The sequence below is a fragment of the Uranotaenia lowii genome, chromosome 2 (assembly GCF_029784155.1).
Source record: "Uranotaenia lowii strain MFRU-FL chromosome 2, ASM2978415v1, whole genome shotgun sequence".
Classification (NCBI taxonomy): Eukaryota; Metazoa; Arthropoda; class Insecta; order Diptera; family Culicidae; genus Uranotaenia; species Uranotaenia lowii.
The window spans coordinates 416,056,640-416,075,089 of NC_073692.1; the positions used below are offsets into that span (position 1 = coordinate 416,056,640).

Sequence of the window (18,450 nt, forward strand, 5' to 3'; positions counted from 1 at the left end):
AATGACAAAAGTGACAAAAATGACAAAAATGACAAAAATTACAAAAATGACAAGAATGACAAGAATGACAAAAATGACAAAAATTCAAAAATGACAAAAATTACAAAAATTACAAAAATGACAAAAATGACAAAAATGACAAAAATGACAAAAATGACAAAAATGACAAAAATGACAAAAATGACAAAAATGACAAAAATGACAAAAATGACAAAAATGACAAAAATGACAAAAATGACAAAAATGACAAAAATGACAAAAATGACAAAAATGACAAAAATGACAAAAATGACAAAAATGACAAAAATGACAAAAATTACGAAAATGACGAAAATGACAGAAATGACTAAAAATGATAAAAATTATAAAAATGACAAAAATGACAACAATGACAACCCGCATTAATCATAAGTACGACAAAAAATGACAAAAAAGAAAAAAATTACAAAAATTACATAAATGACAAAAACGAAAAAAAGACAAAAATGAAAAAAATGACAAAAAAGACAAGAAGCTTAGTTGGAATATTACATAAAACATTTGGTAAAAATCTATAAATTTCGACAGCTCAAGCAGGTTGAAAAAAATGCTTCTTTCGGACAGGGTCAAATTTTCATACTGGAATTGCTGTCGCGGAATGTCGACGGTAGGTGGCTTTTAACAGAAAGTTATTCTGAATTATGTTGTAAACGTCATTTCAGTTTTGTCAGTGCTAAAGGTATGAGCCGTTTCAAATAAAGAAATTATTGAAAAAAGGTCCAAAAACGACACAAATGACAGATTTTAATTTTTTTATGTGAGCAGACGGATACATTTTAAAACTGGAAACATCTATTATCTGTGCACTACATTGATAACTGATATGATCCTAAAATTGTTGCGCAGTGTGTAGTTGACCTCATCAGACAGGCATGTTCATTCGCAGAAGCACAAGTCTGTTGGGCTGTAAAAAACAAAACAAATTTTCAAAACAAAAAATCGTTTACGGTTTTTGTACGGATTTTCAGTCTTTTCTACCGTAATCTTGGGCCGAAAACATGAGCGCCCGCGACGGAAATTCTAAAAAAGTTGGCCGTCCGGCAATCAACGTGGCCATCAACCCGGGAAGCATCAATCTACCGGCCGGGGTAGCAAATATTGTGGGTGCCGCGGTCAGCAGCGCTAGTTCGGCAGGTAAGTCAAGTTCACGGGAGTGTTTTTTGAAGTTTTTTTATTTGTTATAATTTTACTTTATTTTAAAAGGTCACAGCAACGGTTTGGATGGTTCCGGAGCGAATGGTGAGTATATCCCGGTATTTTATGAGGAGATATCCCAAATTATGCGCGGTTATGGAGACTGCGAAAAACCGCTGCGAGAGTCAGTGATACTGGTGGAGAAAATAGTGCTGAACCAATTGCGCGGAATCATGCAGGAAGCGATTGACCACGCGATGTCCCGGCAGAACGCTCCAGTTTTAAGTCGTCGGGATTTTGAGTATATCATGCGCAAAAATCCGGTTCGGTTGGCGCGACTACAAAAGTACTTCCGGGATATGGCTTTCGTGAAGAAGAAGATGAAGGATCTTTACGGGGATCGATTTTCGCATCTGGGAGACATTGCTTCGAACCTGGATGAATCGGATGAGGATTCGGATCGGGACGTTGCGGAAAAGTTTGACGAGGAAAAAGTGCGGCGCCTTTTTCGGGCCGATCGCATTTCGCAAATTTTGGCTGGCAAACAGTACGAGGAATTCAATTTGGCTCGCAGGACATCGTTTATGCATCGGAATACGAACACCATGAAGATGAGAATGCGAGCCTGGTTGAACTTTCCCGAGGATGTGATTATTTCACAGAGTTGCTTGCTAACTTTGTCTTATTTGGCTCACGAAACGATTGCGGTGCTGGTGGATTTTTGTATTCTCACCCGTTTGAATTCCTCCAATAGAACAGTTGAACCGTATAGCAGAGTTACTTCGTCAGGTATTCAACAATCCGTTTGTTCAGAAACAGTAGATAATGTCTTTGTTTTATTTTTTGCAATAGGAACCTCACACTCAATGATACATCTCTGTCCGGAGGTGACTCACGGACGCGGAATCGACGGTGTGAAACCGATTACCCCGCAGGAAATCCACGAAGCAATGCGAAGGCATCGTCAGATGGCTACCCAAACTTTGGGGCACTTCCGTAACAATGCACTGAACTGCAAAACTCCCTACCTTGCGATGTAGATTTGGTTCGATTTGGATTTACGGATAAACTCGCTGGGGGATACTCGAATTAAAATTTCACATTTTAATGTTTTTTTACAAAATAAAACAATCTTTTCTTAATTGTAGGTATTTCTAGATTTATGTTTCATCTATGACGATCACTTCCTCTTCGTTTGGAACAAAAAGAACTTCCTGATTATCCTCTTGAACGTCCTTCTCCTGTATGCTCCTATTGAGTAGTTCCTTTTTAACCAGTAGTTGTTCCGATTTGCTGAGTTGACGTTCATGCTTCCGTCGTTTCTTTTCGGAGTCGTTCACATTTGTATTATTACTACTTGATTTGCTGACAGCGCTACTGACGCTCGATTCCCGACTTGCAATCGAAATAGTGTCCCCATTCGCTTGGCCGGATTCCGACTGCGCCTTCCTTTTGTGGCCACTGGAATCAGATTTCCTTTTCGTTCCTTGTGTCACTCGTTGCTCGTTCTGCTCAGCGGTCGTTAGAGTGTCTGTTGGAACGCGTAGAACCCGAGCCGGTTGAAAGCGAATACCTTCATCGCCGACTATCGCTTCTCCCTTTGCGATGTAACTCAGTGTGGTGTAAGGATTGTACTGAAACTCTTCCTTCAGATAATCGTTAATGATCAGGAAGGCCACTATCTGCTCTCCGATGTAGCGATCCAGCAAAGGGGGAGGTGTTTCTAGACGATTTTTCGGACTGCCCTTGTGATACCAAGCATCGACGAGCTTCAGGGCTGTCAGCTTCGTTTGCAATGTATCAGCACGACGCAGAATGGCCAACAGCGTCTGGTAGTGGGTACTGATGTCTTGTTCAGGTAAATGGACTCTATCTCGATAAAAGCATCGATCACACAACCGATTGCAGTGAGTATCGTCCCAAACTTCCGCAAAGTGGCGAGATATCAACAATCGGCGGCAACTGTGAGACAAAAAAAAAAATATTGAAAAATATTTTCAGACCAAATAATTTCAAACCCTCACCTCTTTCCGTTGATACAGTACTTGACCATCGAATAAACGTTCGATAAGCCTTCGTACTCCTGGAAGGACATCGTCGACAGTCGAAACACGTCCTGAAATCGATACAACAGTATGCAATCCGCTCGTTTTCCATCTCGCCCGGCACGACCACTTTCCTGGTAAAAATTCTCCATACTCTTGCTCATCGTATGGTGAATAACGAAACGTACATCAGGCTTATCAATTCCCATCCCGAAAGCAATGGTCGCAACGACCGCCTGAATCTCGTTCCGCATCCATTTCTGATGAGTTTTGCTGCGCTGCTTCGGATCCAGGTATGCATGATACGGATGCACTTTTACGTCCTGTTGCAACAGCTGGGTGGAAATTTCCTCGGTATCCTTAACGGAAAAAGTATAGATTATACCGCTCATGTTTCGGTACTTGCGCTTCAAAAGATCTGCCAGCAGTTCGTACATCTCCTCTTTATCGGCCGGTTTTTCCAGCACGTGATAGTATAGATTCGGTCGATTGAAAGGTGCATTAAAGATCAGACATTCTCGCAGGTTCAACATTTTTTGTACATCGCCGATTACTTTGGCTGTAGCCGTTGCCGTTACTCCCAGAATCGGTACATCCGGAAACATTTTCTTTAACACCGACAGCAGCTTGTAATCCGGTCGATAATCGTGACCCCACTGTGAGCAACAGTGAACTTCGTCTGGAGAAAAAATAATTTGATTAGATAATCATCTATGTAAAAAGCTTACTCATGGAACCTACCAATGGCAATCAATGCCAGCTTCTTCAAGTTGTAACATTTCTGCAATGCGGCCATAAATCGATTACTCTTGGAAATCCTCTCCGGCGTGATGTAAAGCAACCGCAAGCTTTCGTGGTCCCCCTCCCTCAAGTGCTTGTGCACATCGTTGGACGTTTCTTTGTCCATTGTGGCGCTCAAATATTCGGCTTTTATTCCGTTCTTCTTCAACGCCCACACCTGATCTTCCATCAGCGAAATCAGCGGAGATATGATCATCGTCATCCCTTCTGCAACCAGGGCTGGCAGTTGATAGCACAAACTTTTTCCTCCTCCCGTGGGAGCCAAAAGCAAAACATCATGCTTGGACAAAACAGCATTTATGGCTGGAAGCTGCTGTGAACGGAATTCCCTCATATGAAAAACATCCCTCAACACTCGTCTCACCTCCCTGGACCAACTGAATCCCTCCGTATCCCAATCTTTTTTGGCCAACTCATTGGACCGATGTTGAACCTTCTGGATACGTAGCTTCTCCTTCAGATCTTCTAACGTTTTGCGCCGTTTGTACAGCAGTTTGATTTCCTGATCGATTCCTTCGATTTCTTTATTGATGGCCCGCAATCGAGTATCCAGATCAACGACATCTTCCCGGCCGTCTGTATCTTCAGCTTCCACTTCCCGACAATCGGATTCTGCCTCCGAGGACATTCTAATTTGTTTTCACTTTAAAAATTTACACGACTTCATGCAAAACAAGTTAAAACCCGGATAAAAACGGTGGACATCAACCGCCACGCGCCGGTTATCGGGATCAGAATCAAAACAATAACAAACATTACACATTGAAATACGAAATGTGCTCTTGGGTGATCGATAACCTAACTTGGCGCCGTTTTTTACACACTCGAAAAATAACATCTAGAAATGAATGTTTTTAAAACATTTTTTAAACGCGAATCATTATTAAAAATGTAATCAGATCCAACCACAGCGAATTCGATGTTGTATAATTTTTATTAAATTGAAGTAAAGGAGAATTTTTTTTTCTAAAATATTTCTAAAAACCTTCCGCATTTCCTTTGATCGGTCGTTTACAAGTTGATTTTGACGTAAACTCGTGATATTTGGAAATGCTTTCAATGATCAGCTTTCATTTTTGTCATTTTTGTAATTTTTGTCATTTTTGTCATTTTTGTAATTTTTGTCATTTTTGTCATTTTTGTAATTTTTGTAATTTTTGTCATTTTTGTCATTTTTGTCATTTTTGTCATTTTTGTCATTTTTGTCATTTTTGTCATTTTTGTCATTTTTGTCATTTTTGTCATTTTTGTCATTTTTGTCATTTTTGTCATTTTTGTCATTTTTGTCATTTTTGTCATTTTTGTCATTTTTGTCATTTTTGTCATTTTTGTCATTTTTGTCATTTTTGTCATTTTTGTCATTTTTGTCATTTTTGTCATTTTTGTCATTTTTGTCATTTTTGTCATTTTTGTCATTTTTGTCATTTTTGTCATTTTTGTCATTTTTGTCATTTTTGTCATTTTTGTCATTTTTGTCATTTTTGTCATTTTTGTCATTTTTGTCACTTTTGTCATTTTTGTCATTTTTGTCATTTTTGTCATTTTTGTCATTTTTGTCATTTTTGTCATTTTTGTCATTTTTGTCATTTTTGTCATTTTTGTCATTTTTGTCATTTTTGTCATTTTTGTCATTTTTGTCATTTTTGTCATTTTTGTCATTTTTGTCATTTTTGTCATTTTTGTCATTTTTGTCATTTTTGTCATTTTTGTCATTTTTGTCATTTTTGTCATTTTTGTCATTTTTGTCATTTTTGTCATTTTTGTCATTTTTGTCATTTTTGTCATTTTTCATTTTTGTCATTTTTGTCATTTTTGTCATTTTTGTCATTTTTTTCATTTTTGTCATTTTTGTCATTTTTGTCATTTTTGTCATTTTTGTCATTTTTGTCATTTTTGTCATTTTTGTCATTTTTGTCATTTTTGTGATTTTTGTCATTTTTGTCATTTTTGACATTTTTGTCATTTGTGTCATTCTGGTCATTTTTGTCAATTTTGTCATTTTTGTCAGTTTGGTCATTTTTGTCATTTTTAATTTTTGTCATTTTTGTCATTTTTGTCATTTTTGTCATTTTTGTCATTTTTGTCAATTTTGTCATTTTTGTCATTTTTGTCATTTTTATCATTTTTGTCATTTTTGTCATTTTTGTCATTTTTGTCATTTTTGTCATTTTTGTCATTTTTGTCATTTTTGTCATTTTTGTCATTTTTGTCATTTTTGTCATTTTTGTCATTTTTGTCATTTTTGTCATTTTTGTCATTTTTGTCATTTTTGTCATTTTTGTCTTTTTTGTCATTTTTGTCATTTTTGTCATTTTTGTCATTTTTGTCATTTTTGTCATTTTTGTCATTTTTGTCATTTTTGTCATTTTTGTCATTTTTGTCATTTTTGTCATTTTTGTCATTTTTGTCATTTTTGTCATTTTTGTCATTTTTGTCATTTTTGTCATTTTTGTCATTTTTGTCATTTTTGTCATTTTTGTCATTTTTGTCATTTTTGTCATTTTTGTCATTTTTGTCATTTTTGTCATTTTTGTCATTTTTGTCATTTTTGTCATTTTTGTCATTTTTGTCATTTTTGTCATTTTTGTCATTTTTGTCATTTTTGTCATTTTTGTCATTTTTGTCATTTTTGTCATTTTTGTCATTTTTGTCATTTTTGTCATTTTTGTCATTTTTGTCATTTTTGTCATTTTTGTCATTTTTGTCATTTTTGTCATTTTTGTCATTTTTGTCATTTTTGTCATTTTTGTCATTTTTGACATTTTTGTCATTTTTGTCATTTTTGACATTTTTGTCATTTGTGTCATTCTGGTCATTTTTGTAATTTTTGTCATTTTTGTAATTTTTGTCATTTTTGTCATTTTTGTAATTTTTGTCATTTTTGTCATTTTTGTCATTTTTGTAATTTTTGTCATTTTTGTAATTTTTGTCATTTTTGTCATTTTTGTCATTTTTGTCATTTTTGTCATTTTTGTCATTTTTGTCATTTTTGTCATTTTTGTCATTTTTGTCATTTTTGTCATTTTTGACATTTTGTCATTTTTGTCATTTTTGTCATTTTTGTAATTCATGTAATTTTTGTCATTTTTGTCATTTTTGTGATTTTTGTCATTTTTGTTATTTTTGTATTTTTTGGAATTTTTGTCATTTTTGTCATTTTGATCATTTTTGTCATTTTTGTCATTTTTGTCATTTTTGTCATTTTTGTCATTTTTGTCATTTTTGTCATTTTTGTCATTTTTGTCATTTTTGTCATTTTTGTCATTTTTGTCATTTTTGTCATTTTTGTCATTTTTGTCATTTTTGTCATTTTTGTCATTTTTGTCATTTTTGTCATTGTTGTCATTTTGGTCATTTTTGTAATTTTTGTTATTTTTGTATTTTTTGGAATTTTTGTCATTTTTGTCATTTTTGTAATTTTTGTCATTTTTGCTATTTTTGTATTTTTTGGAATTTTTGTCATTTTTGTCATTTTTGTCATTTTTGGTCATTTTTGGTCATTTTTGTCATTTTGATCATTTTTGTCATTTTTGTCATTTTTGTCATTTTTGTCATTTTTGTCATTTTTGTCATTTTTGTCATTTTTGTCATTTTTGTCATTTTTGTCATTTTTGTCATTTTTGTCATTTTTGTCATTTTTGTCATTTTTGTCATTTTTGTCATTTTTGTCATTTTTGTCATTTTTGTCATTTTGGTCATTTTTGTCATTTTGGTCATTTTTGTCATTTTTGTAATTCATGTAATTTTTGTCATTTTTGTCATTTTTGTCATTTTTGTCATTTTTGTAATTTTTGTCATTTTTGTCATTTTTGTCATTTTTGTCATTTTTGTCATTTTGGTCATTTTTGTCATTTTTGTCATTTTTGTCATTTTTGTCATTTTTGTCATTTTTGTCATTTTTGTCATTTTTGTCATTTTCGTCATTTTTGTCATTTTTGTCTTTTTTGTAATTTTTGTAATTCATGTAATTCATGTAATTTTTGTCATTTTTTTAGTTTTTGTTATTTTTGTATTTTTTGGAATTTTTGTCATTTTTGTCATTTGTGTCATTTGTGTCATTTTTGTCATTTTTGTCATTTTTGTCATTTTTGTCATTTTTGTCATTTTTGTCATTTTTGTCATTTTTGTCATTTTTGTCATTTTTGTCATTTTTGTCATTTTTGTCATTTTTGTCATTTTTGTCATTTTTGTCATTTTTGTCATTTTTGTCATTTTTGTCATTTTTGTCATTTTTGTCATTTTTGTCAGTTTTGTCATTTTTGTCGTTTTTGTCATTTTTGTCATTTTTGTCATTTTTGTCATTTTTGTCATTTTTGTCATTTTTGTCATTTTTGTCATTTTTGTAATATTAGTCATTTTTGTAATTTTTGTCATTTTTGTCATTTTTTTCATTGATGTCATTTTTGTCATTTTTGTCATATTTGTCATTTTTGTCATATTTGTCATTTTTGTCATTTTTGTCATTTTTGTCATTTTTGTTATTTTTGTCATTTTGGTAATTTTTGTCATTTTTGTCATTTTTGTCATTTTTGTCATTTTTGTCATTTTTGTCATTTTTGTCATTTTTGTCATTTTTGTCATTTTTGTCATTTTTGTCATTTTTGTCATTTTTGTCATTTTTGTCATTTTTGTCATTTTTGTCAATTTTGTCATTTTTGTCAATTTTGTCATTTTTGTCATTTTTGTCATTTTTGTCATTTTTGTCATTTTTGTCATTTTTGTCATTTTTGTCATTTTTGTCATTTTTGTCATTTTTGTCATTTTTGTGATTTTTGTCATTTTTGTCATTTTTGTCATTGTTGTCATTTTTGTCATTTTTGTCATTTTTGTCATTTTTGTCATTTTTGTCATTTTTGTCATTTTTGTCATTTTTGTCATTTTTGTCATTTTTGTCATTTTTGTAATTTTTGTCATTTTTGTCATTTTTGTTATTTTTGTCATTTTTGTCATTTTTGTGATTTTTGTCATTTTTGTCATTTTTGTTATTTTTGTCATTTTTGTCATTTTTGTCATTTTTGTCATTTTTGTCATTTTTGTCATTTTTGTCATGTTTGTCATTTTTGTCATTTATGTCATTTATGTCATTTATGTCATTTATATCATTTATGTCATTTATGTCATTTATGTCATTTATGTCATTTATGTCATTTATGTCATTAATGTCATTAATGTCATTTATGTCATTTATGTCATTTATGTCATTTATGTCATTTATGTCATTTTTGTCATTTTTGTCATTTTCGTCATTTTTGTCATTTTTGTCATTTTTGTCATTTTTGTCACTTTTATTATTTTTGTCATTTTTGTTATTTTTGTAATTTTTTTTTTAATTTTTGTCATTTTTTCATTTTTGTCATTGTTGTCATTTTTTTCATTTTTGTCATTTTTGTCATTTTTGTAATTTTTATCATTTTTGTAATTTTGTCATTTTTGTTATTTTTGTCATTTTTGTCATTTTTGTCATTTTTGTCATTTTTGTCATTTTTGTCATTTTTGTCATTTTTGTCATTTTTGTCATTTTTGTCATATTTGTCATATTTGTCGTTTTTGTCAGTTTTGTCATTTTGGTCATTTTGGTCATTTTGGTCATTTTTGTCAGTTTTGTCATTTTTGTCATTTTTGTAATTTTTGTCATTTTTGTCATTTTTGTCATTTTTGTCATTTTTGTCATTTTTGTCATTTTTGTAATTTTTGTAATTTTTGTCATTTTTGTCATTTTGGTCATTTTTGTCATTTTTGGCTTTTTTGTCATTTTTGTCATTTTTGTCATTTTTGTCATTTTGGTCATTTTTGTCAGTTTTGTCATTTTTGTCATTTTTGTCATTTTTGTCATTTTTGTCATTTTTGTCATTTTTGTCATTTTTGTCATTTTTGTCATTTTGGTCATTTTTGTCAGTTTTGTCATTTTTGTCATTTTTATCATTTTTGTCATTTTTGTCATTTTTGTCATTTTTGTCATTTTTGTCATTTTGGTCATTTTGGTCATTTTGGTCATTTTTGTCAGTTTTGTCATTTTTGTAATTTTTGTCATTTTTGTCATTTTTGTCATTTTTGTCATTTTTGTCATTTTTGTCATTTTTGTAATTTTTGTCATTTTTGTCATTTTGGTCATTTTTGTCAGTTTTGTCATTTTTGTCATTTTTGTAATTTTTTTCATTTTTGTCATTTTTGTCAATTTATGTCATTTTTGTCATTTTTATCATTTTTGTAATTTTGTCATTTTTGTCATTTTTGTTATTTTTGTCATTTTTGTCATTTTTGTCATTTTTGTCATTTTGGTCATTTTTGTCAGTTTTGTCAGTTTTGTCATTTTTGTCATTTTTATCATTTTTGTCATTTTTGTCATTTTTGTGATTTTTGTCATTTTTGTCATTTTTGTCATTTTTGTCATTTTTGTGATTTTTGTCATTTTTGTGATTTTTGTCATTTTTGTCATTTTTGTCATTTTGGTCATTTTTGTCATTTTTGTCATTTTTGTAATTTTTGTCATTTTTGTCATTTTGGTCATTTTTGTCATTTTTGTCGTTTTTGTCAGTTTTGTAATTTTTGTAATTTTTGTCACTTTTGTCATTTTTGTCATTTTTGTCATTTTTATCATTTTTGTCACTTTTGTCATTTTTGTTATTTTTGTCGTTTCTTTCAATTTTCGGAATCTCATCTAAAAAATCTTCAGAGATAAGTCTTTGAAAACACAGACATTTTTAGTTGTAAAGTGGTAGTAATGCCAGCGTTAAAATAATCGTTTTATGATACTGTAGCCTACATTTTGGCGTTTCATACATTTCACCTAAAAGATTCTTACGCGGCTTTTGATTTCGTAATCTCATAACTAACCGATAAAACCAATTGTGAAAGAGTATGAATTCCTCTACATATGTTTGGTTGATTGTGGTAATTTCAAATCTATAATCATCACGCATTCCAAAAGATTTTCCTTCGGAATGCAACAAACTTACATCACACAATCTTATTTATAGGACCCAGAATTAGGGGCATCGTTTTTCCGAGCACAATTTACGACGGACGACTCGTTTGGACAAGTTAGTTTTAACTTTCCCTCCCAACTTTGCAAAGGTAGGAAGGTAGTATTTTTCCACCTTCAGGAGCCGGAGAAGATTCCAAGAAGCAAAGTTTTACCAAGCGAATAAAAATTTTCAATAAAAATGTTGATGATTTATTAGTTGTTTAGCTGCTGCGTTGCGCTCGAGTTCGATGGGTAGAAAAATCGCAAAATGTGTATGATGAAACCGACTGATGGGGCTCCCAGAATTGGGGGGAAGTTGACTCGACTTGTATATCTCGCTCGTTTCTATCGAAAGCTCGACTGCTTGCTCCAATCAGGATCGAAGGATTGGCCTCTGTATCGAACTTCTGTATGTCATCCCCAGCTCCGGTTTGTCGGGGGAAAACCGCACAAGATTTTGGTTTGCGTCTTCTCCGGTATTTCCTTCATATTTGGAGCCATGATAACGGGCCAACGACGACGCCACATCAGACACTTTGCAGCGAGCGTTGGATTTCGTTTTTCTTTGCTTCTATAGCTATGGAGTTGCATCTTCAACCTTTTCGCTGCACTTGTACGATTTTGTTTTTTTTTTCATAGGATATTAAGATCATTGGTGTAGGACAGGCATGTCAAACTGGGGGTTTGCGGGCCGCATGCGGCCCGCGGCCTTGGTCAATGCGGCCCGCGTAGCCTTGTCTAGAATTGTCACAAAAAAAACACCACTGATTTTTATGTAAAAAATTACTGCAAAAAACTAAAGTTGAATGTAACGTTTTCTTAATGCAAATGTTTTTCGATGTTAAAATTTCCTCTCAGAAAAAAACACGCTTAACATCGTTGCTCTGAGCCGCAGTTTGAGCTGATTCCCGCTTCCGTGTAAGATTGTGTGTAAACATTCATAGCGTAAACAACATAAATATCTTCCAAGTATTTTGGTTCTATTATTTTTGTTTTACCGACGGAACAACAAACATATTGTGATATTTTTTAAATTGAAGATGTACGTAAGCGTGAATATCAACATTACTCATTGTAAAAAAGCACATCCCGAATAATCAAAAAATTTCCGTGATTAAATTTGTAGCTCTGAATATTTTTATTTCAGTGACCACTTGTCTAACGTTCAGTTAAATTTGCGGTAAGTGTGTTGGTTGCACCGAAATTGAACAAAAACATATCCCACCGCTGGAGTCTTCTTATTGTCTCAAACCTATCCGAATACGTGAGTATAATCAGCATTTTTAATAACACTAGTTAACAATATTTTTAATTCCTAAATTGAGAGTCATTTTGAATACCATATCGGTCACTGAATTTAAAAAAAATATCCGAAAAATCTGATTATAGCAGTTTTTGAAAAAAATGTAAAATGAAAAAAATAATTGTGTTTTTTTTTTAAATATCTTCAGCTATAGTTCATAAAATTATCTTTTTCTATAATCTGACCAATAAACTGCTCTTCGCAGATATTTTTTGACTACTATTCGGATTCAGAGGTCGATTTTAAATTTGAAACTTGACGTCAATAAATAAAGTTCAGTTTTTGTAAACAATTGCTATTACATCATATGAGGCCTTCAGAGCCAAAGGGGTATAAGTGCACAAAAGCTACTTTCGAGATAGCACGCTTCAAAGTTTCCTTTTTGTGCGATTTTCCATATACTTTTTGGGAAGTTGTAGTGTTTCTCCGTTCAAAAAAGTATGAAGGTAAAACTATAAAAATCTGAAATAAGCACTAAATAAAGATTTTAATTAATTAAATTGTGTTTAGAATGATTAACTAAAAAATGATCATTTTTGCACTTACAATGATCTCACTGGTCACCTGCAAGATTTGAACTTAAAACTTCAAGGAAAAGAAAAAAAAATATCATTACTGCTTGTGATGATGTAAAAAACTTTCAAGCGAAGTTACAGTTATAGATCAACCAATTTTCCAAAGAAAACCTTGTGCACTTCTTTACGTGTAGAGGCTGTATCATTTGGTAAATAAGTACTTCACCTAGAATCGTTACTAGATTCATTCAAAGCCGTTTTCGTGACTTTAATTCATACGAGCAAGAATTTTCGTTGCTTGTATCTTAGTTTTCGTTGTTCCTAAAAATGCTGCTGATAATTTGCAACTAGAGTTGATAGAGCTGCAGTGCGATTCTTTATTTAAAGCGAAATACAATGATGATGATGATGTACCAAAATTTTGCCTGAATGCTACGTTGAGTTACGGAAATTTGTTGCCAGAATTCTTGCTATGTTTGCAAGTACCTATCTATGTGAGCAGTTTTTTTTCCATAATGAAAGCTACAAAAACTCCTCATCGTTCGAGATTATCTGATACAAATTTATCATCAATTATGAAAGTATCAGTGACAAATAAACTTCAACCTGATATTCATTAACTAGTTTCTCAGAAAAGATGTCAAGCATCAGGAAAATAGATATAATGCATTATAATATAAGAATGTTAAACATTAAAAGCTTTAGTAAAAATTTTACGCAAAATTTCATTCCAAGTTTACTTATACTATACTGGAATATTGTATCTAATCTCCGCGAAACTAATGTGTTATAATATAAATAACTGATTTTGGCTGCGGCCCTCTACGTCATAGAAAATTTTTAATGCGGCCCGCACACCTAAACGAGTTTGACATGCCTGGTGTAGGATTAACACCCACAGGTAAATCCTTAACTTTTTGGGTTTTTGACATGACTTGTATAAGTATCAACGAGTTCATAAAACAGGATTGAAAACTTTAGCGTTGTTATACAGCATAAATTTAGGCGTTTGAAGCCTCTACGGAACTACGGTCTCTGGAGATGTTGCAAGTTACTCGAATTGCACAAGGCACATGACAATTAATCATGAAAGTTTTCTTGAACAATTATTTAAAATTGAAATTAATTTACCTGCTGGGCGCCCATGCTTCTAACTTTGAAACCTTCAAAGAACGTGCCAATATTTCACTCCTATATGTTTATTGATAAAACTCTTACTGGAAGAATAAATCGGGCGCGACTCGGAAAGATTTTAAATTGAAAACGAGACATGCCAGAACGAGAAAAAAACAAAAACAAAAATGATAAGAAATCATTTTTGCATCTCGAGAAATTCCCTCCCACTGACAGACAGTTTCTTTTTTTTATTGGTGTTAGCGAGAGTCAAAAGTGCCGGGCGAACTGTGTTCGACAGTGTTTATTCCAATGAACAAAACGAGAAGATACTTCAAATCTAAAAATATATAAAGGTTTTAGATAACATTTCAACTATACCTAACCTCACTTATAATCAGTCAACCGAGCAAACTCTTGGCTTGACTTCCTCGCTAACCGGGTACAACGTTTCGGATCCTATTTTGGAATAACAATTTAGTACTGAGGAGGGAATAAACTAAACAAATCAGTTACCGTAATTCCACGAAATCGCCTTGTAGCGAACTATCCGAAACCCGCACAGCAATAATATGGTCCGATTGGACCGAAGAGAATCAGTCCTACCAAATACAGGTTAGGTGTTAAGATTGAAGAAGGATTTACAAAAGGTTTCGACTTACGGTTCCTAATTTGGCAATATAGAGACTACCTCGACCTCGATTCTCCTTGCGCGACCACTTAAGCTTCACTTTCTCTTACTATAATTTCCTCTTCCGAACTATCAACATTTTTCACGTCTAACTGAAAAATGTGGTTTTTTCCTCCTTTTTTCTATTCTAACTTTTCTTATTCTTCCTACCCTTCTTCTCTTTTCCCGCTCATCGAGAACTGTCACACGCTGGAGTGTCGTCAGCTCCCGGTCTAATTGCCCTTGTGGCAACATCCTCCCCCCGGTGGAATCCGGCTGGGGTCCGCGTTCCACGATCTTGTACCTCCAACACAGCCAGGCGCGATAGCGGCCGACGAAACGTCCCATCACTCGTCTGCACAATCGCCTGACGACACCTGCAGTCTGGATTCGTAATCACCTTCAGGACACGCCCTCTTTTCCATCCGTTCCGCCTACGATCCTCCACCAACACAACCAACTCGCCTGGTTCAACGGGCTTCACCTCGTCAAACCATTTCGTTCGCCTCGTCAGTGTCGGCAAATACTCGTTCGTCCAGCGCTTCCAAAAAGTATTCAGCTGTCTCTGCAGTAAATTCCAGGAATTCCCCAGCAACTTGTTGTCACACACATCTTCGGTAGGCGGCTGGCGGACACCGTCGGAACTCCCTAGCAGGAAGTGGTTGGGTGTCAGGGCTTCACTCTCAGCTGCATCCAACGGCAAGTAGGTTAAGGGGCGACTATTTACGATCGACTCGGCTTCGACCAGTAGTGTGTGCAGCTTCTCGTCATCAAGTCGCTCGTAGTATGCTTCAGCAAGCGCAGCCTTCACCGACCTCACCATCCGCTCCCAGGCACCTTCCATGTGTGGAGCGGCAGGTGGGATGAAGTGCCAAGAAGTATTCTGGTTGGTAAAGGTGGCCTCTAGACCGGCGTTGATCTGCTCACGGAGTACTCTTTCAGCCCCCTGGAAGTTCGTTCCGTTGTCGCTGTGGATTTCTGAAGGCGACCCTCGGCGGCTGATGAAGCGACGAACAGCGGCAACGCAGGATTCAGTTGATAGAGAAAAGACAATCTCCAAATGGACAGCACGTATGGTGAGGCAAGTGAACAAGGCCACCCACCTCTTGACACTGCTCCTTCCGATCTTGACTACCACTGGACCAAAGTAGTCTAGCCCGACAAAGGTAAACGGGCGAAACTGTGGCGACAATCTAGCTGCTGGTAGCGGCGCCATCCTCGGTACAATTGGCCTCGTCTTGTAAATTTTACACCACTGACAATTTTTTGCGACGTTCTTCACCAATGAGCGCAGCGCTGGGATCTGCACGCGTTGTCGCGCCTCGTTCACCACCGTCTCGTTGTTGCCGTGGTTGTATTTCCGGTGAAGTTCGTCGATGTACAGGTAGGTCAAGTGATGCCGTTTCGGCAGTATAACCGGAAACTTGACGTCCGCCGACACGTTCCGTGCTAATCCGATCCTTCCGTCGACCCTAAGAATTCCATAGTCGTCTAACATTGGCGAAAGACGATAGAGTTGACTTGACTTCTCCAGGGCTTTGCGATCTTTTTTAGGGCAACGTAGGTTTTGTTTGAGAGTGATGAGTTCGTCGGGAAAGCTCTCACTCTGCGCCAATCGGAACAATATTTGTTCTCCCTTTTGGAGTTCTGCTTTGGATAGACAGCCAAAATTTCGCCGTTCTTCAGCCAGCTTCAAGTTATTAATGTAGCGGTGCATAAAGGCTGTAACTCTCAAGATTCGGCACCATCGAGAAAACTCACGATAAGCTATTACGGGCTCTGGAAGCGGAACTTCTTTGTGGGAGTAACATGGCCTCAGTTCTTCTTCGGTAGTTGGTGAAGCTTTCCACACTGGCCATACTGCTTCAGGATGCACCAAAAAACTTGGCCCGTCGAACCAGCAACTCGTTTTGGCAAAATAAGGCCCGGAACCGTACTTCGTAGCCTCATCCGCTGGATTGTTCTTCGATGGAACCCATCTCCACTCCTTCCGAGTGGTTAGCTCCAAGATCTCGCAGATTCGGAACGATACAAATCTATTAAACTTTCGGGGATCTCCGTTGATCCAGCTCAGCGCTGTTCCGGAATCGGACCACAACACTCGCTTCTTGATCTGCAACGAATGTCCCTCGATGACACTTCGCATATGACGTGCACCCAACACACACGCTTGTAGCTCTAAGCGCGGTATCGACCACGCCTTCAGGGGTGCAACTTTGGACTTCGCGCCTACCAGCGCAACCTTTACTTCTCCGGCAGCGTTCGTTGAGCGAAAATACGTCACACAGGAATATGCAATCTCACTGGCGTCCACAAATGTGTGAACTTCGACTTCGTTGATCGCCTCTCGGAAATAGCATCGCTGAATGCCGATATCGTTGATGTGTTCAAGCATTTGGACCCATTTCAGCCACTGTTGGTGCGTTTCATCGTCCACCGGTTCGTCCCAGCCGAGCTCTTTGCGCCAGGCTTCCTGGATAATGATCTTGCCAAAGATCAGATACGGTGCTAGAAGACCCAGTGGATCGAACATCGTCATCACACACCGGAGTATCTGTCGCTTCGTTGGTTTCTCCTGTGTAGTGATTAACTTCACCATGTCTTCCCGCATCTTCGTTGGGAACCGCAGCTCATCGTGTTCCGTATCCCACAAAATACCAAGCACACGTTCGGAGTTTTCTCCCTTAGTTGGGCACATGTTCTTCACTGGATGTGCCTTGACCTCTCCAAGAAACTGCATGACCTCGTCGCTGTTCGAACAGAACTGACGAAGTTCGAAACCACCGTGTTGATGTATCGCCCTCACCTGGGACGTAACTTCTTTGGCCTCAGCCACGCTCCGAAAACTGGTCACATAGTCATCAACATAATGACCACTGATTGCTTCTTCGACGGCTGCAGGATACTTATCGGCGAACAGGCGGGCGTTGATATTCTTAACGTATTGGGCCGTCGCTGGTGAACTGGTCGACCCAAACGTTGCCACGTCCATGACGAAAACTTCTGGCTGCTGGTTCGGATCCGACCGCCACAGGAACCTTTGAGCGCTTCGATCAGCTTCACGAATCAGGATCTGGTGGTACATCTCCCGGATGGCTCCACAAACTGCCACCGGATACTGGCGGAACCGAAATAATACAGCAGGCAAAGATGTCAACTGGTCGGGCCCTTTCAATAGCATCGCGTTTAAGGACTCCCCGTCGACTTTGGCTGCAGCGTCCCAGATGAGCCGCACCTTACCGGGTTTCTTGGGATTGGTGACCGCGCCGAGGGGGAGGTACCATGTGCGTCGGGGGTCAGCCTGTTGCAGCTCATCCGGAGTCGCTCGATGGCAGTAGCCTTTCTGCTGATATTCCTCGATCTGACGCACTATGTTGTCCCGCATCGCCGGTTCTTTTCCCATTCTTCTTTCGAGACATTGGAGTCTTCTCAGACACATTGGATAGCTGTCTGGAAACTCTACGAAGTCGTACTTCCAAAGCAGGCCGGACTCATAACGATCGCCCACTCTTTTTGTAGTCTCCTCCATAATTTTCGTTGCTCGAGTGTCTTCGTCACTCAGCACTGGCGTGAACACTTTCGATCCAACTTCGTCGAGCGTCAGATAAGTCTTCACTGCCTCGTCTAAAGATGAATCATGTTGACAGTCACAAATGTGATAACTGAATGTTGGCGTTGACTCGTCGCGCTTGCCACCGTACACACACCAGCCCAGGCGGGTGCGTACCGCAGTTGGATCTCCTACTTCGCCCTCTCGCGCCTTGAGCGGAACCACCAAACGTAGATTGTCAACTCCTATGAGAAGTTGCGGACTGGCATTCTCGTAACCATCCACCGGAATTCCTCGAAGATGACTAAAACGTGAA

General features: G+C 36.3%; 3 protein-coding genes across 3 annotated transcripts in view; 1 reads left to right on the top strand and 2 right to left on the bottom strand.

Annotated features, from left to right (window-relative positions):
* The first annotated feature begins 936 nt into the window (after window positions 1–936).
* On the top strand, window positions 937–2,330 carry LOC129744850 (uncharacterized). Its single transcript, XM_055737590.1, has 3 exons — window positions 937–1,173; window positions 1,243–1,962; window positions 2,026–2,330. The coding sequence occupies exons 1-3, from the start codon at window positions 1,038–1,040 to the stop codon at window positions 2,211–2,213; spliced, it is 1,044 nt and encodes a 347-aa protein (XP_055593565.1). The 5' UTR covers window positions 937–1,037; the 3' UTR covers window positions 2,214–2,330.
* On the bottom strand, window positions 2,270–5,166 carry LOC129744849 (ATP-dependent DNA helicase Q1-like). Its single transcript, XM_055737588.1, has 3 exons — window positions 3,960–5,166; window positions 3,198–3,897; window positions 2,270–3,135 (listed from the first exon to the last, which is right to left on the bottom strand). Exons 1-3 carry the CDS (start codon window positions 4,645–4,647, stop codon window positions 2,334–2,336), a joined length of 2,190 nt encoding a protein of 729 aa, XP_055593563.1. The 5' UTR covers window positions 4,648–5,166; the 3' UTR covers window positions 2,270–2,333.
* Window positions 5,167–14,774: 9,608 nt separating this feature from the next.
* The window catches only part of LOC129743429 (uncharacterized), a 26,302-nt gene continuing 22,626 nt past the window's right edge, over window positions 14,775–18,450 (bottom strand). The window contains exon 5 of the mRNA XM_055735463.1: window positions 14,775–18,438. Within this exon, the coding sequence (XP_055591438.1) occupies window positions 14,775–18,438 (3,664 nt within the window). The remainder of the gene's footprint in view (window positions 18,439–18,450) is intronic.

What these genes read in the sequence shown, in the direction of transcription:
- LOC129744849 (XM_055737588.1), bottom strand. Translation starts at nt 4,647, where the DNA reads ATGTCCTCGGAGGCAGAATCCGATTGTCGGGAAGTGGAAGCTGAAGAT. An exon ending in GCTGGCATTGATTGCCATTG is followed by an intron (nt 3,898 to 3,959) that starts GTAGGTTCCATG and finishes TTTTTTCTCCAG; the next exon opens with ACGAAGTTCACTGTTGCTCA. An exon ending in TACTGTATCAACGGAAAGAG is followed by an intron (nt 3,136 to 3,197) that starts GTGAGGGTTTGA and finishes TTTGTCTCACAG; the next exon opens with TTGCCGCCGATTGTTGATAT.
- LOC129744850 (XM_055737590.1), top strand. Translation starts at nt 1,038, where the DNA reads ATGAGCGCCCGCGACGGAAATTCTAAAAAAGTTGGCCGTCCGGCAATC. An exon ending in CAGCAGCGCTAGTTCGGCAG is followed by an intron (nt 1,174 to 1,242) that starts GTAAGTCAAGTT and finishes TTATTTTAAAAG; the next exon opens with GTCACAGCAACGGTTTGGAT. An exon ending in TAGCAGAGTTACTTCGTCAG is followed by an intron (nt 1,963 to 2,025) that starts GTATTCAACAAT and finishes TTTTTGCAATAG; the next exon opens with GAACCTCACACTCAATGATA.